General features: G+C 46.8%; 2 protein-coding genes across 2 annotated transcripts; both read left to right on the top strand.

The window, feature by feature from the left end:
* Positions 1 to 290: 290 nt before the first annotated feature.
* LOC123061474 (uncharacterized protein YNL011C) lies at positions 291 to 25,627 on the top strand. Its single transcript, XM_044484596.1, has 13 exons — positions 291 to 629; positions 1,356 to 1,472; positions 1,592 to 1,724; positions 1,841 to 1,937; positions 2,059 to 2,102; positions 2,343 to 2,499; positions 4,094 to 4,165; positions 5,488 to 5,571; positions 7,195 to 7,296; positions 7,710 to 7,757; positions 21,832 to 21,957; positions 22,134 to 22,226; positions 25,031 to 25,627. The coding sequence occupies exons 1-13, from the start codon at positions 299 to 301 to the stop codon at positions 25,181 to 25,183; spliced, it is 1,557 nt and encodes a 518-aa protein (XP_044340531.1). The 5' UTR covers positions 291 to 298; the 3' UTR covers positions 25,184 to 25,627.
* Positions 2,506 to 3,983, top strand: LOC123061475 (uncharacterized). The gene has a single exon (XM_044484597.1). It carries the CDS (start codon positions 2,886 to 2,888, stop codon positions 3,828 to 3,830), a length of 945 nt encoding a protein of 314 aa, XP_044340532.1. The 5' UTR covers positions 2,506 to 2,885; the 3' UTR covers positions 3,831 to 3,983.
* Positions 25,628 to 26,306: the final 679 nt, after the last annotated feature.

Raw genomic sequence — 26,306 nt, 5'->3', positions numbered from 1 at the left:
GCGCCCAGAGCGCGACACGTGGCGAATGACTGAGAGCGCGCGAAATGGCGCTGATCATTGCAAGGCTCTCGAAGGAGCGCTCGTTAACTAGTTGCCCTGGTGCTAAATCCACACTCGGTGCTACTTTTGCACCCGCTCAAAGTCCAAATTGGCATGTATCATTGAGCCCATAAACCATGAAAGCCCAGAGCCCATATCCTGGCCGTTGATCGGTCTCACGGCCAGTGTGCAGCTGCCACGTCACCGCGCCCAATCCCCGGAACGGCCGCAAAGGTAAGTGAGTGGCGCGAGCACGAGGATGCACGGACAGGCGAGAGGGAGAGAGGGAGGGAGCGCGCGGATTCCGGTTGCTCGCTGTTTGATGCGCTGCGGGCGCGGCTGCAGCTTCCTCCGTCCAGGCGTCCACCCGATGCCGCTCCTCGCCACCCCACCCTATATAATGCCGCGCACGTCAGCGGCCACCGCGGGCCCCGCCACTGCCACCTCTTCCGGTACCTGCTCCCTCCGGGTCCGCCTCCGCGCACCAGGGAGATCCGCCGCCGCCGCCTCCTCCTCCCGGCTCCCTCGCGCCATGGCCGCCACCGGAGCCGATGCCGCCGCCGCTCCCCCGTCCCTGCTCGTCTTTTCAGGTGACTCTCCGCTTCTCACGAGCGATGTTGCCAGTGGCGTGTGCGCGCGGCGTAATCGGTGGGGGTACGCGGTCGTTTTCAGCGCGCGCTGGCGTGTGGCACTCGGCGACACGCGTGAATTGGTTGGGATTCGACGGGCTAGGACAACCGCCATTTCCAGGTCGCCGTGCCACCGGTGTGCGGTGTGCCTATGATGAATAGGTGCAAAATCCGCGAGCGAACCTGTTTGCAATTGGCCGAGCCCCCGTGACTGTACGAGTGTACTCACATTTGGAGATTTGGGGGGGGGGGGGGGGGGGGGGGGGGATTGTCATGTCTTAATATTTCAATATTTGTATGCACTACTACTTTGGACATGGATACTTCACTACTGTTTGCGGGGAGAGTCGGGAGACTAGCAAAGTTGTCTCTGAACATACAGTGTTCGATGGACATTATTTCACATTTACGACATGGATACACATAGACAGAAAAGTGTTTTGTGTTAATAGTTGTATTCGAGAAAACATGTCCAAATAGTTCTATTGGGTGTCTTCTATCAATCAGAGGAATTTCAGTAACATACTGATATTTCACTTTTTAAAACAGCACTTGGCAATGGTAGCCTTCATATGTTCTAAGCTGCCCGTTTCGATTCTTTTCTGGCTGGCTCTCATCTCATCTTACAGGATGAGGACCAAAACTTATAGTACCTATTATTGTTATAACCTTTTTGGTTTGATCCAGGTGGAACAGCATTTAATGGCGTCGTAGAAGAGTTGAAGAAAGTGACTACCCGGGTTGCGCATGTCCTACCAGTTTCTGATGATGGTGGAAGCACAGCTGAGATTGTTCGTGTTCTTGGTAAGTCCAAATTTCCTACATCATCATTCGTTTGCTTCTATAACCTGAAATAATATATTTAAACATAACAATCACAGTCCAATCTTTTCTGTTGTTGAACGTTAGCCTTCATGTCTTAGGTGGACCTGCTGTGGGTGACATAAGATCAAGATGCTTGAGACTGTCCGATGAAAGCACTTTGGAAGCACTCTCCGTCCGGAGATTGCTTGGGCACCGTTTGCCTCTTGATCCTTCAGAAGCAAAGCTGGAGTGGTAGCAACCCTGCAGTGCTGATCAAAATATACCGTTTTTCATACTTCCTTACTGGATAGCTATAGTTATTGTCCTGCTCTGTGTGACCAAGTGATGTTAAATTGTTGATTTGATAGGTACCATATTGTGGAAGGAGAACACTCTTTATGGGATGGTGTCTCTCGTCCCTACAGGGAAACAATCCGTGCATTTTTGGTCTACTTCCATAATGAGGTGTGCTCCTCTATAGTATATTTATGAAGCATATTGTTTTTGTGAAAAAAACATTTTTTTCATAAGGCTAGTGACTGCAATGTATTCCTGTTGTATTTGTGACATAATTTCTTCTCCGCAGATCCTTCGGCGACCAGTTGAAACATTTTCCTTCACCAATGGCAGGTGATTCTTCTAAGGTGAAATTTTGCAGTAAATCATTATTCTTGGCATTGTGCTTCCACGTGAAACCGCTGTTTGCCTCATACAACTGATGTATACATTTAATGGTATGATGCACATAAACGTAACCTAATGTTGCTTGTGACCTTACATTTTACTAGTGGATTGGGAGCATCGTTTGACTGCTGTTTCTCCCAGCTTGCCTAATTATTTCCCTGACTGCTGTTTCATATATTTTTGCAGCATTGGGAATTTCTTTTTTGCTGGCGCACGCATATTCTTCCAGTCTTTGGATGCTGCGATCTTTTTGTTTTCACGTGTGTCACAAATCCCTGCGGAAAGTCTTGTGCTTCCAGTAATATCCACAAATGACAGGCTTACTCTGGGGTGTGAATTATGGGTAATCTACCAAAGTTTTCTTCCACACAATACAAGTTGTTACTTGCCCTCATGCTGGCGACAATTTATCTGCGCCCCTTCAATTTTATTTTTAAAATAAAGTCATTCTTGCATGTGGAAACTGGCGGATTGTTTTCATTTTCAACATCACTCCTGTGAATAGAACATCCAGTGATACTAAACAATAAGTGTTTTTCGAGAAAATGCAAAAGAGTTTGCGTTTCATTTCATTGAACAGGAAGAGAACAGCACTACAGGTACAACCTCCCAGGAGGAGGGACACACGCACACACACCATCATCCTCACCAAACAAGCAGGTGAGGAGGTGCTACCAACTACAGACCGCAAAGCCGAAAGGTCTTGCCTTGTCCAGCCTCCAACCATGAATGGCGAGGCAGCTAGACTCAGAGCCTCAGGGCCGCGTCACAGCCGTTGCCAGGCGCCTCCGAAGAAGACCACATCTCCAGGTCTGTCCGGGCCAACGTACCTTCCACCCATATGTGTCTAGGAGACGGCAGGTGGATGGCAGGACCCAGCCAGAAGTAGCGAAGCCATCGTCTTGGACATGCCGGCGTCGGCGTACATTGCGCCCCGGGCGCCCACGCTCTATGTTGCAGCCCTCATCACAGCATCGCATTACCAGCAAGCCTCGCCGGAAAGACCGGGGAGGCCACCATCTCCAGCTGCTGCATCGGGGACTCCAAGTGCGACCCAAGCAGCACCTTCAAGAAGGAAACGGTGCTGAGACGCCGGCGCTGCCTTGTCCAGTAAACGGGACCAAGGGTTTCCCCCGGTGCTTGAGGAGAGGGTCCAGTCCGGACCATGGCAGTGCCTCCATGGAGGTAACGGCACCCTCAGGTGTCGCCGTTGTCAGCGCAGGCCATCGCCGCGCAGGGATCCCGCCCCGGCCCAAGACCAGAACCACAAATACTGCCGAAGCAGAGCAGACAGGAGACGGGGAAGCAGATCGCCGGAGAGGACCACCAGCACCGAGAGGGAAACCACGTATCGTCACCGTCGATGTAGGGAAGCACCGGCCAGCGCAGTGCAGCAGCCGCCGGATGGCTGCCAAACAAGGCCAGCCACTGCAGGGGGACGTGTTGAGCAGGGCTAGTGGCGCCGTCGTGGGGACCTGCCACCTGCACCTTGCCGCCGCCGACCATGGCCGCCGCCGCAGCGGCCCGCAGCCTCCGCCACCTGGATCTGCTGGGGCACAGCCTAGCAGCCGCAGCCGCGCCCCCAAAGGGTTGCGCCGTGCCGCCCGCGTGCTCGCCACGCCAGGTCCAGAGGCCCGACCCTCTGGATCTGGGGCCGCCGTCGCAAAACCCTAGTCCCGGAGAAGCACAGCTCCGTCAGCTTCGTCGAGCCCCACGCTCGAGTGGGGAGGCTGCCTGGGAGCGAAGTCCCGCCGCTGCCGGATCCGCTAGGGCTTTGCCCGGCAGGGAGCACCGGCAGGGGGAGGGGGAGGAGGAGAGGAGGGAGCGCTCGAGGGTTGCGGGGGTCAGCTTCAACTCGAGGGTTCCTAAACAATAAGTGTTATCTTACTTCTTTTATTAATATGGAACATTCCTTCTGAATATTTTTGTATTTTCAGGATGGAACTATTATCCGAGGCCAAAATGAAATATCACATCCAAGCAATGGCCGTAGAGAAGTAGTTGACAAGGTACTCTAAATACTAAATAGCATGGTATTTTCAGGCTTTGGTGCTGTATCGTTAGCAGCCAAACACGGCCCAATTTCTGTGCACTCTTCCATGTATTTGCGGAATCTTTTTTTATCTCAAGAGACAGACATGCATCATCTCAACCTTTTTCTTCTTCATATTTCTTCACCATAGCATTGAAGTTCCTCGTGGCCACTGTCCCTTCACACTAAATTTTAAAAACTTAGTATCTATTGTGAATTTCTGTTGCAATAACAAGGTTTACTGTCTGAACTTAACAGTTTCATGTTTTATTCATACCTAACTTAAGTTCTGTGGAGATATTAAGTAGACATCTTGTTCAAGTTCTGTGGAGGGGTACTAAGTGTATATTAGACATCCTGTTCATTCGGACAAATGGAAGTATACAGTGAATACACTTACTTTCTCTGTCCAAATACTGTCATTTTACCAGAACCTTTTTCAAGTTCTCCACCTAATAAAGTGTGTAATGGCGTGGGACATTCTGAAGCTGATTTTGCATGGTAATAACTTCTCGGAATGACAACTGCAATCGGTCCACTGGAAACATCATCCATAAAATTCAGTCTGTTCAACTACAGCTCACCCCACAGCCAGCGCAACCTAAACAAAAAGGTGAAAGTGGAAAAAGGAAGCACCTAAAATAGTAGAATGTGTATATTCACTCGTGTAAAGAAGGAGGATTGTGATAGGCTTGTCGAGCCAACGTAAAAACTCAGCCACTCTTATGGAGATGAAACCCAAAAGATTTTCGTTGGGGCGTAACGCTCTCAGCGCCGCACCACACACCATGAGTTGGTCGCGAGATCTTATGGGTTTCACCTCTAGCCTACCTCAACTTGTTTGGGACTAAAGGCTTTGTTGTTGTTGTTGTTGTTGTTGTTGTTGGTGGTGGTGGTGGTGTTGTTGCTGGTGTTGGTGTTGGTGTTGGTGTTGGTGCTGGTGCTGGTGCTGGTGCTGGTGCTGGTGCTGGTGCTTCACTTGCGCCAACTGGCTTAAATATTCTTAAATACACCTTAAGTGGCTGAGCCTTGATTATTTTTTACCTCTGCTAATATACCAAGGAAAATATTATTGTTGGCAGAAGAAAAGGATTCAAGTATTTTAAGTTAAGGCTCCAAACTGTCACGGTGATGTTGAGTGCTACTTTTTACTACAGTTTCTTGCAAATGTCATGGTTTTGTCCCATTCAAGTGATATTCGTGTTCTGCGTTTCCTCCTTTTATCTGTACATAATTGCTGGTTTCTCGTATGCTTGCTAATATCTTAACTTTTTATTTTCTTGTTTTCTCTTTGGAAAGAACTGTAATTCATGCACCGCACTTCCTTCAAGCATCAAGCGCGTCTTCTACATGTCAAGTGAAGGTTGCAACCTATTGCATGAGGTTAGTACTTAGTACATCAAATTTATCCTGACTAGTTAGACCCTATGAAGCACCGATACAGCATCACAGATACGGCTATACGGATACGGGGACATGGGATACAGCAATTTCAAGAAACAGCAATATGGCGATACAGCGAGTATATATATATATATATTTAATAAAATGCCATGCAGTAAAAACAGAATAATTGAATGTGTGAGATGAGATAGAAAATACTATCCCATTTATTGCCTTCATGCCTCTTTTCACTGCCTAGCAGCAACATCAGCAGGCGAGCAGCATGCAAGAACATCATGAGCACAACAGCCCAGCACTGGTGCACCCAATGGCCAGCATACGCAAGTACACAACACACGCACACACGGGGCAGCAAGTACGAGAGCACACGGCAACAAGTACACACACATCAAGCACGCAGCACAGCACCAGCAAGTGCGGGAGGACCAGACACCAGAGAAAGCAGGGATTGGGATGGAGACCGTGCTGGCCACGGACGGCGGCAGCGGAGAAGACTCCAGGCGGTGGCGAGGCGAGTCCACGGGGCGGCGATGAAGGTCCATGGTGCAGCAAGCGACTCCAGCTACCGCTCGGGCTGCTCTCATTTCATCCCCGTGTCCCCTGTGTCGACGGCGTCCCAGCGGCCGTATCGGCATTTTTCTTTTCTTTTTAATTCAAGAAAACGATACTCGAGGGATGCCCGTATCACAGGTGTATCGTGTGTATCGGCATATCGACCACGTCGTGCACGCGGATACGCCAAGTCTGGCCGCATCAGTGCTTCAGAGGGTAGACCTGCCTCTTCCTTGCAGTCTATTCACAGCAAGTGAATGGTGGTAAACTCTAGTCATCTTATTTAATAAATATCACTACCTCCTAGAATAAATTATTCAACAGGTCAACTTAATCTAATGAAATTTTATTTTATATTATAAATGACGATGATATACCGTGACATATATATCTGTTGCTTATGCTTACCCAGTTAATCGCGCTATGCTATGTAAGGTTGAAAGTACAGCAATGCGAGCATCACACCATTGAGTAATGCTTTTCCAGTGCTGCACTAATATATCCTTCACAAATAACAGCTGCACTCTGTCTGCTCAGTAAGGTCATCTAAAAGTAAAGATATAATATTGATGCAAAATTGGAAAACAATGAGCTGGACATTTCCCCCCTCATGTTTTTAAGAAAGAAGAGCCTTTGTGTATTAATATGTGTCAGTATTTAATAAACATCATGGACTTAAATGGTGTATAATTGCCCATTATCATGTAAAATTGGTATGCTACCATGATCTCTGAAATTTATATTTATTATCTACATTTTTTTTACGGAAATGCTAAAAAACTGACATCAGTTTTTTAGGCATGGCAAATCGAATGTTTTTCATGGCAATATATATTGGCGTGCGGATGACAAATTTAGTTTGCAAGCATGGCAATTTCCTGGCAAAAAATGAACTGGGGCGGATTTTCCATGCTCGCCAACTAAACCTGCCATCCTCGGCGAACATAAAATGTCATGAAAATCGTTTGCCGTGCTTAAATATCTGATGCTCGCTGGATATCCAGGTCCTTTTTTTAACTGCTAACTGGTGATACCGACCTTACTTCGTAGGTGTTTCCTGAAGCTAACCATACAGTTTTGGAGCAGCTAAGTAAGGTGGATTGCATTGTATATGCGATGGGGTCGCTATTTACATCAGTTTGTCCATCACTGGTAACCAGTCTGCTTTTGGTGTTACTTTAAAATTACGATTAATTCTCTCTTGAAAACACAAAAACTTTGTGTCTCAGTGCATTGATAGAAGTAAATAGTTTTGGATTAGAAGCCTAAGACTGCTTAGGACGGCAACAAGTCCAATAGGCTGGAAGCACGGCCCGCCACCCATACCTGCTGCTGTACTGTACAATTTACAAGTACAATTTTATTTAAAAAAATTCAGCATATTATGAGATGTCTTCATTCTATACTTCTGACGACTTCTACATGTTAGTAGTGGTTTGACCTGTGTTTGACCATGTACTGTCCGTTAAGGCGCACAATTAATTGACCAGGCTTGGCTTTGAGCCTTTTACTATTCCTTATGTTTTTGGCTTCAACTCGCGTTCTGATATGAAAACCATATGCAGGTACTGCGTGGCATTGGTGAGACTATAGCATCAAGGTCCATTCCCAAGGTAACTATACTAAGTCACTTGGTCAGATTTACGTGCTTAATTGCAGTATTATGTTGGTCCCTTTTGTCTTTGTTTCATTGTTCTATCTCCTTATCCACTCCGTTACCAAAACCTGATTAACACTTTGCCACTTGGTAAGATAGGAGGCCCTGAGTGATAAGGGACGGGTTTGATGTTGACCTTAGGGTGACAATTAGATGGTTGATTCATCCACTGTTGAGTCTAGGGAGAGACGTACCCGTGGTTCTGTGTGTAGTGGCTTGGGGTGAATTGTTGTGTGTGGCGCTCCCTCTCACACAGACAGCAGCGCCTCCATTTCTAGGTCACAGATCTGTACTGGGCCTTATGGGCTTAAGTGGTGATGGGCCAAGCCCATACTGGTTCAACACCCCCCCCCCCCCCCCCCCCCTCAGATATCTATCAACCCCATCTTGTCACATGCCAAGTTACGGTCCTTTGTTTGCAGTCTCTTTGTCATGCAATCTGCAATCTGCTGCCCAGAGCTGACATGAGTAAGGCTGATAATCCCAACATCAACTTTCTCCTTAATGAAGAAGCGACCAATTTCCACATGTTTTGTCCTATCATGTTGAACTGGGTTATTGGCAATGCTTATAGCTGACTGATTGTCACACCACACTCTCAAGGTTCCTTCCTCAGAAGTTTCAACTCTCTCAGAAGGTTCTTCACCCAGAGCATCTCACTCAACCCTTGAGATAAAGCTCTATACCCAGCTTCTGCTGTTGATCTAGACACAACTGTCTGTTTCTTGCTTCTCCACGACACTGAATTTCCTCCCACAAACACACAATAGCTTGATGTTGATCTTCTACCTCTTGACAACTGGCCCAATCAGAATCATTATAGCCATCCACATCAAGATGTCCACTCTTTGCAAAGTACAACCCTTTTTCCTGAAGTCCCCTTCAAGTATCTCAGGGTTTTGTGCACTGTGTCAAGATGGCCACTCCTGAAGTAGGGGCTGCACGACATACCATCATGCCCATGTCACTCAAGAGGTCCAAGGTTTTTTACGTTTGCACAAAGATATTCTCTTCTCCGTCTGGGCCACTTATATGCCAAGGAAGTATTTTAGGTTGCCCAAGTCCTTTACCTCAAACTCCTTGCTCAGTCACCCCTTCAATCTTTTTATTTCCTCATCTCCAGTGATGATAATGTCATCCACATAAACTGCAAGAATGGCGATCTTCCGATCAGAGTGTCCATAGAACACTGTGTGGTTACCGTTACATTGACCATACCCCATATCACAAACAACTTGTCTGAACCTATCAGACCATTCCCTCGGCTATTGTTTCAGTCCATAGAAGGATTTCTTCAGCCTACATACCTTCCCCGTAGTCTGTTCTGTGTACCAAAACATGGTGGTATCTCCATGTATACCTCTTCCTGGAAGTCACCATGTAAGAAGGCAGTCTTGACATCTAATTGGTACAATTTCCACCCAAAGTTTGCAGCACAGGAAACCAACATCTTTACTGTGTTCATCTTTGCCACTGGAGCAAAAATCTCATCATAGTCAATTCCATAAGTTTTACTATAACCCTTGGCGACTAATCTGGCTTTATACTATTCCACCTTCCCCTTAGGATTCTGCTTCACGGTATAGATCCTGTTACAATTCACTGCTTAATTTTCTGCTGGCAATGTGGTTGGCACCCACGTCTTGTTTTTCTTCAGTGCTTCCAACTCCTCTATCATGATTCACGCCACTTTGGATTTTGCTTTGCAGCCTTCCAACCCTTTGGGGTTGACACAGTTTGTAGAGAGGCAACACTCTATAGGAAAGAAACAAAGCCTCATAAGACACAAAATTGCCAATGTCATGGTGATCACAAGCATCATCCCATGGTAGAGCCTTCCTTGCCGCTTCATGTGTTCCCTTTCGCAACGCTATGGGCAGTTCCACTATGTCCGATGAGCTTCAAGATGGGAATGAGCTGACAATACCCATTGGGACATTGATCCAGCCCAAAATTTCAAGGCCAATGGGTCTTGGGTCGGCTTCATACGCAAACTGGGCCAAAGAAGCCAGTCATCATTGGCCCGTCGGGACAAGCGGGTCGACCCAAGTTTGGTTGCATATGTTGTATTATGCCATTACGATAGTCGATAGCATATGCCTTTGCTAGGGATGTTAGCCTTGCGTTTATCCGAAAAAAATTAGGTATTAACCAAAATTCCATTTGTTCTGAAGTTACAAATATACTAAATCTAGACATTTATGATCAATACTTCTGGATTTTATTGTATTACTAATATTTCATTTGTTTTTCTTTGAACATTTTTTTTGAGAAAATGCAAAGGGCTTTTGCATTTCATTGCATTGAAAAGGTAGAGTTTTGATACAATCCTCCTAAGAGGTCAGTTACAAATTAGGATCAGCGAAACTAGTGCACGTCCCAGGTGGGCGGCAGAATGACGCGTAGGCCGTGGGCGCCCGCTCTTGCCCACTGCTCGGCTTCCTCTTTGATCTTCGAGACCAGGACCTGAACCAGGGGTTGGGCGCCCTCAAAGATGCATTCCTTGCGCTGTTTCCAGATCATCCATGGTGTCAACAGAGCAATGGAGGCTAGGCCCTTACGCATCAGTGTTGGCGTGTTTTGCCTTGCCTGCAGCCACCAGTCCATGAGTGAATCTTCGTGGCTTGGCCCTGTAGTGGTCATCCATAGCTAGGATAGGATTTCGTGCCAAGTCTGCCTGGCGAAGGGACACTCCAAGAGGAGGTGCCGCATCGTCTCGGGAGCCTGGTCACAGAGTGGGCATCGTGGCTGGTGCTGGAGACCGCGTCGAGCCAAGCGGTCGGCCGTCCAGTACCGGTCTTGGTTGGCCAACCAGTGGAAAAACTTCACTCTTGGCGGCGCCCAATTCTTCCATATGAGCTTCCACGAGAAGCAAGTCATGGATCCCTGGAAGGTGGCAAGATAGCATGAGCTAGCAGAGTATATACCGGAGGCCGTCCATCTCCAAACTAGCTGATCAGGGGTGTCCGAGAGCGTGATATGCTTGATTGCCAGCCAGACTTGAAGGTACTGGCCAATCTCGTGTATGCCCAAGGTCCCATGAATGTCCCTGGCCCAGCTATGGCCTTGCAGTCCTTCAGCGGCGGTCCGGATTTTGCGCTGGTGTTTGGGTATGCACTTGTAAAGTGCCGGGGCGATCTCACAAATGGATTGTCATTTATCCAGCGGTCTTCCCAGAAATATGCCGTTGTTCCGTTTCCGAGGGTCATTGTGGTGGACGCGAAGAAGAGCGCTCGCTCCTCGGCAGAGAATTGTAGGTCCAGGCCATTCCAGGTGCGCTCATGGTCAGTGTGCGAGAACCATAGCCATCATAGCCGTAGAGCAAGGCCAGCGCGCTCCAGGTCCTGGACTCCTAGGCCTCCGTGCGATATGGGGCGGCAAACACGGCGCCAGTTGACATGGCAGTGGCCTCCATTAGCGGCAGCGCGGCCGGCCCACAAGAAGCCATGCTCAATCTTCTCAATTTGACGAAGCGTCTTCTTTGGCGGCGCGTAGGCGAGTAGTTGATGCATGGAGATGGCGCTCAGCACAGACTTCACCAGCGCAAGCCGCCCAGGCTTGTTCATCAGGTTGGCCTTCCAAGCAGGGAGCCGGCCGGCAATCCCATCAACTAGGGGCTCCAGTTGGGCAGCAGTTGGTCGACCTACCGTGAGGGGGATCCCGAGGTATGTGATCGGCAAGTTGACGATGGGGCAGCCTAGGTGCGCAAGTGCTGCTGTCGCCTCGTCCGTGTCACAGTGCAGCAGCGAGGCGGAGCTCTTGGCGTAGTTCACCATTAGGCCGGAAGCGCGGCCGAAGAGCGTCAAGACCTCACGCACGGCGATGATGTCACTGGGCGAGCAGTGGCAGAATAGCACCACGTTGTCCGCGTACAGCGACACAGTGGGAATGGAGCGCCTCGGGTGTAGCCGCGCCATGACTCCCATGTCAATAGCGTGCTTGATGAGGCTGCCCAAGATGTCAACGGCGAGCACAAAAAGCTGTGGTGACACAGGATCACTCTGCCGGAGCCCCTTGCGGTGCTAGATAGGTGGCCCTGGCTCACCGTTCATCAGTATACGTGTGCTTGCCGAAGATAGGAGGATGGCGATCCACTCCATAAATCTATTTCCGAAGCCATATTGGCGCAGGGTCTCCATGAGGAAGGGCCAAGCCAGGGAGTCGAAGGCCCGCGCAAGGTCAAGCTTGAGCAAGACTCGCGGGGCACCCAACTGGTGGAGAAGCCGGGCCGATTACTTGACTAGAATGAAGTTGCCGTGGAGGCTCCTGCCGGCGATGAACGCATTTTGGCTCCGGTTCACAAGGTTGTCCAGCTTCGGGGCGAGTCGTAGGGACAACACTTTGGCGAAGATCTTTGCCACTAGGTGAATAAGGCTTTTAGGCCGGTAGTACGCGAAGATCTTTGAACATTTCTAGAGTTACAAAAATTTAGCTTCATATTTCTAGATTTTATTTGATGATAGAAATAGAAATATGCCTTGTTTTCCTTTGAACAAATAAAATCTAGACATCCTAATATACTAAAAATTTCTACCGCTAAATGATGCTATTTGAAAATATTTTATTGTATTACTACTCCCTATTTTATGCAGAATTTAGTATTAAAATGGGTCGGATCATGTTACCCAATGGGACATAGGCTTTGCAATTCAGTCATAGGTTTTGCAACAAATGGGTCAGTCCAAACAAATTTCTTCTCTTTCTTCAACAATTCAGTCATAGGCTTTGCAATTTTGAAAAAGTTCCCAATAAACCTCCTGTAATAACCCGCAAGGCCCAAAAAGCTGCGAATCTCTCCAACTGTCGTGGGTGTCTCCCACTCTGTAACTGCAGCAACCTTAAATGGATTAACTGCAACTCCATTATCTGACACAACATGTCCAAGGAACGCTACTTCATCCAGCCAAAACTCACATTTGCTGAACTTGGCATATAGCTGATGTTCCCTCAATTTCTCCAATACCAAACGCAGATGCACCTCATGCTCTTGCTTATTCTTGGAGAACACCAATATATCATCAATGAAAACAACCACAAATTTATCCAAGAACTCCATAAATACCTTGTTCATCATATCCAAGAACTCCAAGAACACCAATATATCATCAGGAGCGTTTGTCAATCCAAATGACATAACATGATATTCATACAACCCATACCTCGTAGTAAAAGCAGTCTTTGGAATATCTTGCTCACGAATCTTCAACTGATGATAACCAGAACGAAGATCAATCTTAGAAAACACAGTAGCTCCCTCCAACTGGTCAAATAGATCATTTATCATAGGCAAAGGATACTTATTCTTAATGGTTGCCTCATTCAGAGAACGATAATCAACACACATCCTCAAGGTCCCATCCTTCTTCTCCACAAACAAAACTGGAGCTCCCCAAGGTGATGAACTTGGGCGAATATATCCTTGTGCCTGCAATTCTCTTATCTGCTTCTTCAATTCCTCCAACTCTTGAGGAGGCATTCTATATGGTCTCTTTGCAATAGGTCCAGTGCCTGGTATTAAATCAATAAGAAACTCAATATCTCTATCTGGTGGCGTACCTGACAACTCCTCTGGAAACACATCTGGATAATCTCTCACAACCGGCACCTCTTCCACGCTAGCCCCCTTAAGAGAGTTCACTTGTACCTGATTACGCTTATACTTACATACATATTTGATCCTCTTCCCTTCTAGTGCGCTGAGAGTAATAGATCGACTGGCACAATCAATAATACCTTGATATTTGATCATCCAGTCCATACCCAAAATAATATCCAGACCTTGTGACTTCAATATAATCAAATCTGTAGGAAAAACATGCTTCCCAATAGACAAAGTCAACTGATGGCAGCCAACACCTGCTATCATCTCAGCTCGTGGGGAACTCGCTCTAATAGGCATACTAAGGGTTTTGGTTGGCAATCCATGTTTATCAACAAATACCCTTGAAATAAATGAATGCGATGCACCAGTATAAAAAAGAACAAGTGCAGGTACTGAATTAATCAAGAACTTACCAATCACTGCGTTAGGTTCATTATAGACCTCCTCAACATTAACATGGTTGACATGACCCGTTTGGAAGGGGTTTGGCTTGCTGACTCCTGAATTCCCATTACCATTCTTGCTCTCTGGACAAGCATTGGAGTAGTGGCCCATCTGCCTACACTTATAGCACTGAACCTGGCTAATATCCCTCTGCACAGGCATACTCTGGAGGCTCTGTTATTATTTCCTCCATTACCATTACCATTACCATTACCTCTACCATTGCCACTGTTACTCTTGTGCCCATTGTGATGATGGTGGCCATTCCCTCCATGATGATTATGTCCATTACCTCCATGATGATTATGCCCATTATCTCCATTACCATGATATGAAGTGCGTGGCTTCTGCTGTGGTCCTGAATTATATCTGTTATTGTTGTTGTACTTCCTCTTGCGATTCTCTATGGCCTGTTGCTTTCCCTCCAGCACAATAGCCTTATCAATCAAATCCTGGCAATTCCTAAAAGTGGCCACTGTCAACTGAAGGCTCAACTCATCATTTAGGCCCTCCAAGAATTTCTCTTGCCTAGCTGCATCAGTGTTAACATCATTAGGAGCATAACGTGCAAGATTATTAAATTCCTCCACATACGCATTAACTGTGCGACCTCCCTGGCGTAAACTGCAAAACTCCTTTTTCAGACTCATAGCACCAGCAGACACATGTGCAGCACGGAAAGCATCCTGAAACTGAGGCCATGTGATAGTAGCAATGGGATAAGTGACCAAGTAGTTGTCCCACCAAGCTGCGGCAGGACCTTCCAACAAATGTGAGGCAAACCTCACCCTCTCTGCATCAGTGCATCCAACCGTCTCCAGGTTCCTATTGACTGCACAGAGCCAATCATCAGCCACAATAGGTTCAGGGGAACTGGAGAATCTCTGAGGATTCAACCTCAAGAACCTGGTAAGCATATCCACTGATGGTGGTGGCGGCGGATTGTTGTTGTTATTGTTCTGGTTCTGAGCAAGCAATTGGATCAACTGAGCTTGCCCCTCAATAACCCGCTGTATGTATGGCGGCACGTCATTGCCATTGTTGTCTCCTCCTTTTTTTTTTGAAAGTGGAAATCTACGTTTCCATTACTCAACCTGGCGCAGCAACATCGCTGGCCGTCAGGACAGAGACATTGTTCGGCACGGCCCCCAACCACATCCGGTAGGGCTCTTGGCCAGTACATCCCATCGCCGCCATGGCATGAGCGACTTTATTACATTCTCGTGGGACAAACAGAAACTGTAAGGAAACGAAGTTTAGACGCACGAACTGACGAATGTCTCTATAGATGACTCCCTCAGGAGCACGGTCATGGTCAGTGCCTTGCACAGCCTGCAAGAGAATCTGGCAGTCTGATTCAACAACCGCATTAGAGATGCCCCAGTCTGCAGCGGCCACCAATGCCCAAAAACAAGCTTCAGCTTCAGTCTGTACGGCACTGATCGCATGCGCGATTTTCCCCGCTCCCGCACCAACAGCATCTCCCCTGCTATCACGGATCACAAACCCCCACCCACCAGTTCCCACACTCCCCTGAAACGCACCATCAATGTTAATCTTGAGCTGATCACCCACAGGTCTAGTCCATCTGCACTCTTTCCTTTCGACCCCTCCCTTGGGCTCTTTCCCATTGATTTGCACATATTCCTGGGACCAGCACCTCGCTTGCACTGCTGCTATTTCTACCGGACACACCTTCTCCCCTTTATTTAGTTTATTTCTACGATCCCACCATTTCCAAAGCATGCAAGCGACCAGCGACTGTTCTTCTTCACGTAGTGTGATCACTTGTTGTACCACCTCCCGCGCATTCCTGCACTCACAAAGCCGCTGCCTGATGTTCTCCAGTTGCGCCTCTCTCCATAGTTTTTTAACCTCCTTACATCTAAGAAAAAGATGGCTTCCGTCCTCATCAAGTCTCTGACAGCACACACACAGAGTTTCACATTCTATTCCCCTTCGCCGGATGTTCATCTTTACTGGTAGGCTGTTGTGTGCAAGGCGCCAGAGGAACTGCTGCACCTTGGGCTGACAGGGCACTGCCCAGATTTTTTTCCAATCAACATCCTCTTGCACTGGTTCAGCAGAGGTTGGCACCGCCACATCATCACGTCCTTTGACGTACACTTGGTATGCAGATTTAACAGAGAATTGACCCTTCCCATCATAGTGCCATGCATGATAGTCCTCAAAATCTTCCCTGATTGGCGTAGCAAGAATTATATTAGCATCCTCAGCCCAGAAGATATCTCGAACGAGATCCTCATCCCATGTCATCGTAGCAGGGTCAATGAGATCTGCTACTTTAGTAAGCACACAGTTCCCACGAGGTGTCCGAGGTCGCTGTGTCCCGTCCCTAGCAATCCATGGGTCAGTCCACATGTTTATGTTTGTTCCATCTCCGACCCTCCATATGACACTTTCTCTCAACAGTTCCACTCCCTTCAATATACTTCGCCAGGTATAGGAAATCCCCGGCTTCGGTTCAGCTTCCAAAATGGAAGTAGACTGGTAGTACTTGGCTTTCAGGACCCGAGCGCACAAGTAGTCAGGGACTGTGAGCATCCGCCATGCCTGCCGGGCCAGCATGGCTAAGTTAAATCCGTGTAGGTCTCGAAACCCAAGGCCGCCCCTGCTCTTCGGTCTAGTCAGTAGCTCCCAGCTCAACCAGTGGACCTTCTTCATATCATCTTGCTGAGCCCACCAATATCTACAGATCATGGATCCCATTTGTTCGCATAATGTTTTTGTCAGGTTGAAGCAGGACATGGCAAAAGTGGGTATAGCTTGTGCACAAGCTTTGATTAAGACATCCTTCGCCGCCCTTGAAAGTAGTCTCTCAATCCAGCCTTGGATTCTCTTCCAAATTCTATCTTTAAGATATTCAAAGACTTTTGATCTTGCAGCACCAACATAAACAGGGAGTCCTAGGTATTTTTCATTCTTCGTCTCGCCTCGGATGTGCAGCACATTTAACACCTCATGTCTGTCCGCACTCCTCGTGCTTTTACTAAACATCACAGAAGACTTATCAAAGTTAATTGTCTGTCCCGAGCAATTCTCATATAGGTCAAGTATGTGTTGCAGAGTTGTGGCACATTCGCCCTTGGCTTTCATCAGTACCAACGAATCATCTGCAAACAACAAATGGTTGAGACTTGGGGCAGCACTACATAACTGTATACCCTTCAGACTACCATCCGCATCGGCTTTATTCAACAGCGAGGAAAACCCTTCAGCACACAACAGAAATAGGTATGGGGCCCTGCCTTAATCCTCTCTCTGGGATGATCACATCAGTATAGGACCCATTCACTTTTACCTTATACGCCACTGATGAAATGCACAACATGATCCTCTCGATCCATCTTTTATCAAAACCCATTTTTCCATCATTTTTTCCAAGAACCTCCACTCCACCCGGTCGTAGGCCTTACTCATATCAAGCTTGACTGCTGCATACCCTTCCTTCCCAGTTCGCTTGTTTTGCATATAATGTGTGCACTCATAAGCAAGCAGGATATTATCCGTGATGAGCCGTCCTGGTACTCCTCCTGAACCATTGCGTCTAGTATCACGCCTCGGCGGCATCTGGTGGGCAAGAATAGATGAGTTATAGATATAATAGGGCCAAAGACTATGTATCTCTACTCTTATAAAAAACAGAGTTGGTGATGATGGTGTGCCTGCCATCCTGCAATATAGGCCGTCCGATTTATATCTGACGGATAGGAAGGAAACTATGGCAATTTTGCAAAAAGATACCCACACCCCTCTCTATATTTGCAAATAAGGCCTTTCCTTGTTCATCCTTTTCTCTCACAAGATAAACTACTCATATAAATGCACCTTGATGTTCCGTGCAAGGCATGGGCATCTTGCTAGTATATAAATATATTCTACTCATATGCATAATATGATGAAGGCAATAAAACACAACAACGAATAACACCAACAAACAAACAACAAACAATATAATAATATTATATATATATATATATATATATATATATATATATATATATATAATTTCGACACTAAGCAATTTAACAAACAACTACCAATCAAGCAAACAATCTAGTATCTTCATACCACGAAAGTGGGCATAATCAGATACGCTAACACGATAACATTGCAATATAAAACAAGCATGAATGGTGGTCTCAGCACTAGTTCCTACTTAACTGTTCAAGATACTTCAGGGGTTAACTAATAAACAGCAAGAAGTATAGCTAGTTTTATAAAATAATTTTCACTCCTATGGCTTTTCTAATCCATTTTCTAGGGTCACGTCCTACAATCAACACACTGCTCTGATACCATTTGTAACGACCAAACCTCGAAGGATTTGAGTCTCTGTGCTTACCGCTTCACGGTTAGGTGGGCCGCAGCGGTGGGAGCTGGGCCGCGGGGTTGGCTGCTGGGCCGCGCAGTGCTCTGCGCTGCGCGCTGGCTGGCTGGTGTTTTTTTTTAAAATAAAGACAGCAGCAGAACAAAAAAATATACACAATATAAATTCTAAATAAAAATACCTAGACACACAGTCAAAATAGCCCTACAGCTATAAACTACAGGAACACTAGTTCCTCACCTAATGCAAATTTTCAAAAGTCATTTTATGCATTAGGCCACACAAAACAATAACAAAACACTCAAATAAAATATTCTGAATAAAGAAAAATACCAGAACTTATCAAATGAACTGGAAATAATATTCTGCACATTATGAACATTTTTAATAACAGGGGAGAAGTCATGTTATCTCCGCTTCAATAAATTGCCTTTAGTTGCATAATGATTTGAATATTTCAGAAAAAGCAAATAATGCATGGAAAAAATATGAGATGCATATGAATGATCTATTAACACCCTAATTTAGGAAAATTGGGATGTTACACATACTTACAAACATGCGTTTCGCAGAGGGACTCCAACACTTATACCCCTGCTGACTAGAGGAATAACCCATAAAAACACATTTCATTGCCTGTGGGCCCAATTTCCCAACAGATGGTCTATCATCCCGAACAAAACAAGTACTGCCAAATAACTTCTGGAGGGACGGCAAACTTATTTTTTACAAACAACTCACTTGGGGATTTCATACCTAGTATCCTGGAAGGTGTCCGGTTGATCGAGTATGTGGGTGGCATGACTCCTTCACTCCACAAGAACTCGGGCACATTCATCGTGTACATGAGCGAGCGAGCTACTTACAAAACATGAAGATTCTTTCGCTCTGCCACACCGTTTTGGGGAGGGGGTATCAGGACACCATGTTTCATGAAGAATACCTTGGTCAGACAAGAAGCGCCCAAAGGTGTTGTTCACATACTCCATGCCATATTCAATCTTGATCACCTGCATGTGAAACTGATTTTTCACATCGGCGTGGAAGTTCTAAAAACAGCTAAGCACCTCATCCTTGTGACACATCAAATAAATCCAAGTCATAACAGTCGATAAAGGTAACAAAATATTTCATTCCATTCACCGACACCAGACATCCGAATGAATAAGCATAAATCTCGTGTGTTTAGCATATTCGCAAGTGTCACATGTCAACTTGCCTTGCCTATTCCACACATAACATCTGGAAATATTCTACTCATCTTATCAAAGATACATCTCCCATCCTACAGTGATGGATCATCGTCTGCTTCTCCTTGTCCTCCATGGTCGCAACACACACCAAGCTGCACCCCCTGGTCCACACACCAGAGCCCCCTATGCCTGGTGCCGGTCTCAGCCGTCTGGCTCATCTGGCCGTCCTGAATCAAACAACCGAACTTGTCTAGAGTCACACAACAGTCTATTTGATCAATCAGAGCCCTCGAAGAGACCAAATAGACAGGAAAAGCTGACACACGTAAAATCGAGGATAAGGAGATGGTCGAAGTGCACTTTACTGCGTCAACCCCTACGACCAGGCTATTTTGTACCATCGGCAATTTGTGTAGTGCCCTTGTGAGTAGGAGGCTGCTTATTGTAAGACTCAAACACACATAATTTATCCGCAACATGCTTAGATGCTCCAGAGTCTAGAACCCATTTTGAATCATTCTCACTAGTAGCAAGAGATGCCTTTTCAGGATTACCGTCATTAGTGGAGGCCCAGTGAGCAAAGTCTCCATAGGCCAATTGTCCTCTTCAACTGCCACGTGTGCCCTCCGACCCCTGAGTTTCCCGAGTATCCACCTCTGCCCATAGTAGTCTGATCCCTTGAGTTCCCCGAGTATCCACCTCCACCTCTAGCAGTCCTGCCTCTGCCACTCCCCCCTCTGATTCCCTGCCTCTGCCACAAGTTGGACAGTCCCCACTTCAGGTGACCTACTTCCCCACAGGTGCGCTTAGTGACTCCAAATGCCAAATCCGGCACAACCTCCAAGTTTGCTTGCTCAAGAGATAGCCACGCCTCCTCTTGAGTCATCGCTGCAATAGCCTCATCAATAGTAGGCAAGAGAGTTTGGTGCAGCAGGGATGCCTTCCTGCCATCAAAGCAACCTTTGAGCCCCTCCAAAAGTTCCACCACACGCCTGCATGCCATTCACTTGTGCCCTGACTCGATGCAAGCCGCATCAGAGTTCCAGAGGATCACAGTTATCCTGGTCTGCTTACAAAGCCTGCAGCTCTGCCACATATGATATCACTGACATGTCACCTAGGCGCAACCGACTAGTCTTCCCATCAATCTGAGCAATGAGCATGACATTGCCCTTGCCAGAGTACTGGGTGGACAGAGTCTTCCGTATGAGAGCGTCCAATGGAGGGCACCATCGAGTTCAACGACCACCCAATAAGCATAGAGTTGATGACCTTCCACCTCTTTCCCTCCGCACTAGTCTTGTCTCCTGGTTCTTCAACAGTAATAACAAGTGCCCATCAAGCTCCTTCTGCTCCACAACCAGCAATGCCCTCCGAGCCCAGCTCAGATAATTGGTAGTCACCTCAGGCTTGATGTCCGTGGGCGACAACTCAGATCTTCTGAGCCGCTTCCTGTCGAGGAATGATGGTACCAGAGTTCGAGCCCGCGAGGAACAGAGTGGGCTTCTCGACAGACTCAGCAAGGCCTTTTGGTTCACCCATTTTCCTGACCAGCTACACACAGCAGCAGCAACGCCTCCACAGTAGTTCCAGCAGCAGCCTCAGTGCTTCCTCCTCTCCCCTTGCAATCAGTAGCAGTAGAAGCAAATCAGCAGCACCACATCACTTCAGCACTTCTCCTTCCTCTTGCGCAGCAGCTAATCAGGACGCCTCAGGCAAAGCTGGGGCTTCAGGCGGGAAACAGATTATGGGCGGGAAGAAAAGGGCAGGAACCAGAATTCTGGGCGCCAACAGTTACGAGCAGGGGGAGAGAGATCGAACTAGTTCCAGTTTTTCCCCAACCCCACCTTTGGCGTGAGCTTCCCCCCCTCTTCCTCAGTCCTCTCCGGCAGCTTCCCCCTTCCTTTCAGGCAGATCCTCCCCCTCCTCTCCGGCAGATCTCCTCCTCTTCTCTGTTATGTAGCATGCTAGTTGTCCAGCTATGCTCCTCTGCTTGTGCCTGCTATGTTACGCAGCTAGCCAACTATGCTCCTTTGCTTAGTGCTCTGCTCAGTCCCTCACAACTAGCAGCAACTGCAAGGTGTGTATGCCTAGTTGCTACCAAATTCTACTCTATTCTGCTGCTGCGTCCGCCTTGCCTTATGCCTTAGCGCTTAGGCGGTGAGGCGCCCTCAGCGCCTTGCCTCGCCTTACTGCCTTAAAAACATTGGCGTGTCCTCAGGCCCCGCTGTCGCCGGCATCTGATACCATGTTGAGTCGAGGGAGAGACGTACCCGTGGCTCTGCATATGGCGGCTCGGGGTGAATCGTTGTGTGTGGCGGCTCAGGGAGAAGTGATGAACTGGTGGATTTTTGCTCTTTTTATGTCTTTTTAATTTCTTGCAGTCCATAGAGTTTCTAGCTCTTATTATTGCTCTCACCAAAATATTTTCAAATTGAAGGTACTTCTTTTAAATGGATCACATGATAGAGAAACTATTGGGCTGTCTGCTTCTGGCTTTGTGACTGCAATTACGGATTCTCTAAATCGGACATATGGTGATCCTGACAAAAGTCTAAAGTATCATGTAAGTTTGTGACAATGCTTTTAAAAATAATTCATCGTATGATGATTGTAATTGAGCGTAATGCTATTTGATACGTAGTTATTGAGCATGCAAGCATTCTGTTCTGAATGTGGATATTAATTCTTAATGCTAGTGGATAATATTTCCCTGCATAATTTTTTTATTGTTATGTGCAGCCCAAAGACTATGTTAATGCCATATTGGTTCCTGAAGGAGGCCAAATTCCTTTAGATGTTGAAAATTTGGCATCTAAAGGAATTTTTCATGTGGTATGTAGTTCTATTCTATTGGCTGCAATGGTGCTTATTGATTTTTTTACAGAATTACCATGCTTAGTAGGATTTCTCCCCTATTTGCGTTCTAAATTAACAACCTTGTGAATGAAGGCACCAACTAGTTAGAGCATCTACAGCCGGGCGCCCCAAACCCGCCTCAAACGCCCGGGCGGACGGCCCGGTCAGTGACCGGTCACAAAAATGCGACCCAGATGGGCTCCTTAAACGGGCCTCAAACGCCCGGGCTGACCGGCACCCCTCAGATCCAGCCCAAATATGGGGCGGATATGGGGGCGCCCGAGTGCGCCCGGGCGCGTCCGCCACGTCGGACCCGACAGCCCTACCCCACCATAATTTGCACCAAATCCACCAAACCTTTCCTCCTTCTGCCTCCCTCCTACCTTTCCCGCACCCACACCCTCGCTGTCCGCCACCCTTGCTCCCCATCCTCACCGCCGGTCCCGATTCGCCGCCTAAGATGTCGTCCAACCCATCCCAGATCGCCGTGACAGAGACTGCGTTCGCCTTGTCCGTCGGCGTCCCGTCCTCGGCTTCATCTTGCAAGCCGGAGAACATCGCCCGGAAGATGCGGCGACGCCTGTAGCGAGAGAGGGAAGTGGCGGCGGCGGCGTAGGGAGATGCGGACATGGACGAGCAGCCGTCGCCTCCGCCGCGCCCGGAACCCAGCACCCCATCCATCCATCCGCCAACGCGGATTGCGTTGTCAGACCACGTTGGGACAGAGGAGGATCTGACAGCTGGTTGGGGCATTCCGGAGAGCTTTCTGCCCAGGCAGATGCTGGCGGTGGACGTAATCACTCGCCGCAGCTCGTTCGGGCTCAGATGAGCACGGGAACCGGCGGCTCCCGGGCTGCCCACAACCTGTTTGACGGAATGACACAACAAGAGTCGGTATGTTTTTGTTGCTCCTGTCCGATCAACTTTGCATATGGCATGTTCAGTGTTTTGCGTAGACCGCTAGTTCATTTCAGACATGATGAATGCTTGCAAACCATGATCATTTAGGAGGTGTTCCTGTCGGACATGATCAATGACAATCAAGGTCTGATTCAAATGGAGTACGAATTGGGGGGCACCGCATTTGAAATTGGGACAACATCTGATCCCAATCCGAGCAAGAAGAAGAAGGGAAAGACGACGAAGACAAGAGGTCCGGCATTCTCAACTTTTGAGGACATCTTGTTGGTCAAAGCTTGGTTGGCCACAACAATGGATCCAATTTGCGGCACTGAGCGAATAGGGAACAAGTATTGGGAGAAGATTTAGATGGAGTATCACGAACAAAAGGAATATGGGGAGCCGCATCCTATCGTGACCAACTGCAATGTGGCATCTCTCCAACATCGATGGGGGATCATTCAAGGGGAAGTGAACAAGTACGTCGACTACTACTCACAAGTAACCAAACGCCCTCAAAGTGGGACGGGAGTGGCAACTCACGCAAGCTTAATTGCTTCATTTCGTCATCATTTGCATATGCTTGCATTCTTGTGCTCATACATATGTTTGATAGACGGTGGTGGCGGCCACTTTGTATCACGAAACGGAGAAGCCGTTTGCTTTTAGCCATTGTTGGATCATATCGAATGGAGTGCCAAAGTGGACACAACTTGTGGCCGATCTCAAGGCCGGCAAGAAGAGGAATGATGGCTCAAGCTCCCACCAATCTATTGGGTTGGACGATGAAGAGGACGATATTGTTGTCGAGAATGGGAGAGCCATCGTGCCAAAGGATAAGCAACAAGTCACGGGAAACAAGTGGGAGAAGGCAAGGTCCTCCTGTGACGCCGCGGCTACAAAAATGTCCTCCACATGGGCCGGCATTTTTTCGGCGAGGGAGAACAAGAAAGAGGAGAGGTAGAAGCTCATGTTGGATGCGCAAAAGGAGAAGATGGATGGGGACCGGAAGAGGGTGGAGAAGAAGCTGGAAATTGAGAGGGAGAAGATCGAGTTGGAGAAGTAAGAAGCGGCGATCAAATGGGAGCTCGAGAAGGCTAAGAAATTTGTTGAGATTGAGCTTGAGAAGGAGAGGTTGCAACTTGCATGGGACGCGGAGGATGCGAAGATCATGTTGGCAGACGAAACCCTCTTGGATGAGCATGTAAAGAAGTGGCTTGCGGAGAAGGAGTTCAATGAGCATAAGGAGTACGAAGCGGCGAGGGTGGCTGCCGAGAAGGAGTTCAACGAGCACTAGTTTTTAATTTGTTTCCATGCTGCTTGGGATTTTCATCGCACAATCCAGTTGCACCTATAGATCTTCATCCCCATTATGTAAAACAGAATCTAGATCAGATTATAAGTTCATTATTGCTTCAATAATGGTAATTGATGCAGATTTTACACTGTTTCCCACTTTGGAACCTGTTGGTACACTAGTTTTTAATTTGTTTCCATGCTGCTTGGGATTTTCATCGCACAATCCAGTTGCACCTATAGATCTTCATCCCCATTATGTAAAACAGAATCTAGATCAGATTATAAGTTCATTGTTGCTTAAATAATGGTAATTGATGCAGATTTTACACTGTTTCATGTTGCAGCTTTTTTAGATAAACCTGGTTAAACAAGCTTACTTTAGAATCACAACATTACAAACTTTTATGCCATAAAAACTGTCATAGTCCCCTTAGACCTTACCGTAATCATGACTGATGTTGATGCCTAATTCTCTACTTGCTGCTTTGTCTTGGATCCTTGACCTGTATGGCATTGGTCACAAGCTTCTGTAGTCACTACGCTTTTACTAAAATCAGTCATTTCGCTGTCGTATGTTGCAGTTAACCGTGAAATCTGTACGCGACACGAAGGTGGGTGTCATATTTGATCCGCAGTCTTTAATCCAAGCTCTGACCGGTCTGATATCCGAGCACATGGATGCATGCCTCGCGGAACCTGACCCTCTAACTGAAAACGTGACGTCTGTATGCTGAATCTCTGAAGGATGCACTTTCAGGTACATAGTATGCCAGTCCTATTCTTATCATGTTAGTGGTCCTACTTCAGATAGTGCTGCAGGTTTGCACCAAAATGACACGGTTGAAAGGAAAACCTAAAATGTATAACAGTAGGTTTTAGTCTCCCTCTCGAAAGAACTGTCATTCATTTCAGTTCTGGTGAATAGCGATGCTTCCAGACGATTCCAGTGCCTGCTTCGGTTGCCAGTTCTACTTCCTATTTGGCACTACTGTGGGAAAGCCAATAGGGCAAGCTGATTAAAACATCTAAATATGTGACACTTACGACAGTCTCAGTGCATTTGTATCTAATTAAGTTATAGCTAGGTACTGTATAACTGTCCTAGTGGCTTGTATCTTTGTGTTGTATCTAAAATTGTTGAATTGAGCATGTCGTTTATGATCTACTTGGCATTTTAACCACGTGGCCTTTTTGTGGCATGTGACAAGCATTTCATGTTGGGAGAAGCTTGCATGAAAAAAGAAAGAGGCTAGCACATGCAAAGTGGATAAATGCATGAACATATATACATGGAATTGGGTTGATAGCCGTTGCCACCGTGTAAAAGGCAGTAAGTACATAAAAAGTCAGTTATCCGAATAATCATTCTTGTGCACGACACTCAGTGGGCACGGAATCTGGGCCGCTGGTCTGCATCCCATTCACTAAGGTGTATAATCTGCGACACCCTATTTGGCGCTGTATTGCTGTAACCTGTGGTTCCCTCTGGTTCATGCAAAGCTTCTATAAGCTTTTGGCCGGTTTTATCTTTGTTTTTTCCAGGTTTTTGTACTGTTTTTCATTATTATATTTTTGGTTTTCAAATTTCATTTTTTTCAAATTCATTGACTTTTTTTAAAATCGTAACAATTTTCAAAATCACAAACCTTTTCATTTTTGTGATTTTTTTTCAAATTCGTGATCTTTTTTTGAATACATGAACATTTTTGCATTTTGTTAATTATTTCAAATTCATGAACTTTTTGTGAATTTTGTGAACAATTTTCGAATTTGTGAACTTTTCAAATTTGTGTCATTTTAAAAATTCCTGAACCTTTTGCATTTTCATGAATCTTTGAATTCCATGAACAATTTTCA

Source organism: Triticum aestivum, chromosome 3A, assembly GCF_018294505.1.
Source record: "Triticum aestivum cultivar Chinese Spring chromosome 3A, IWGSC CS RefSeq v2.1, whole genome shotgun sequence".
Taxonomy (NCBI): Eukaryota; Viridiplantae; Streptophyta; class Magnoliopsida; order Poales; family Poaceae; genus Triticum; species Triticum aestivum.
This window is presented reverse-complemented; position numbering and strand designations above follow the sequence as displayed.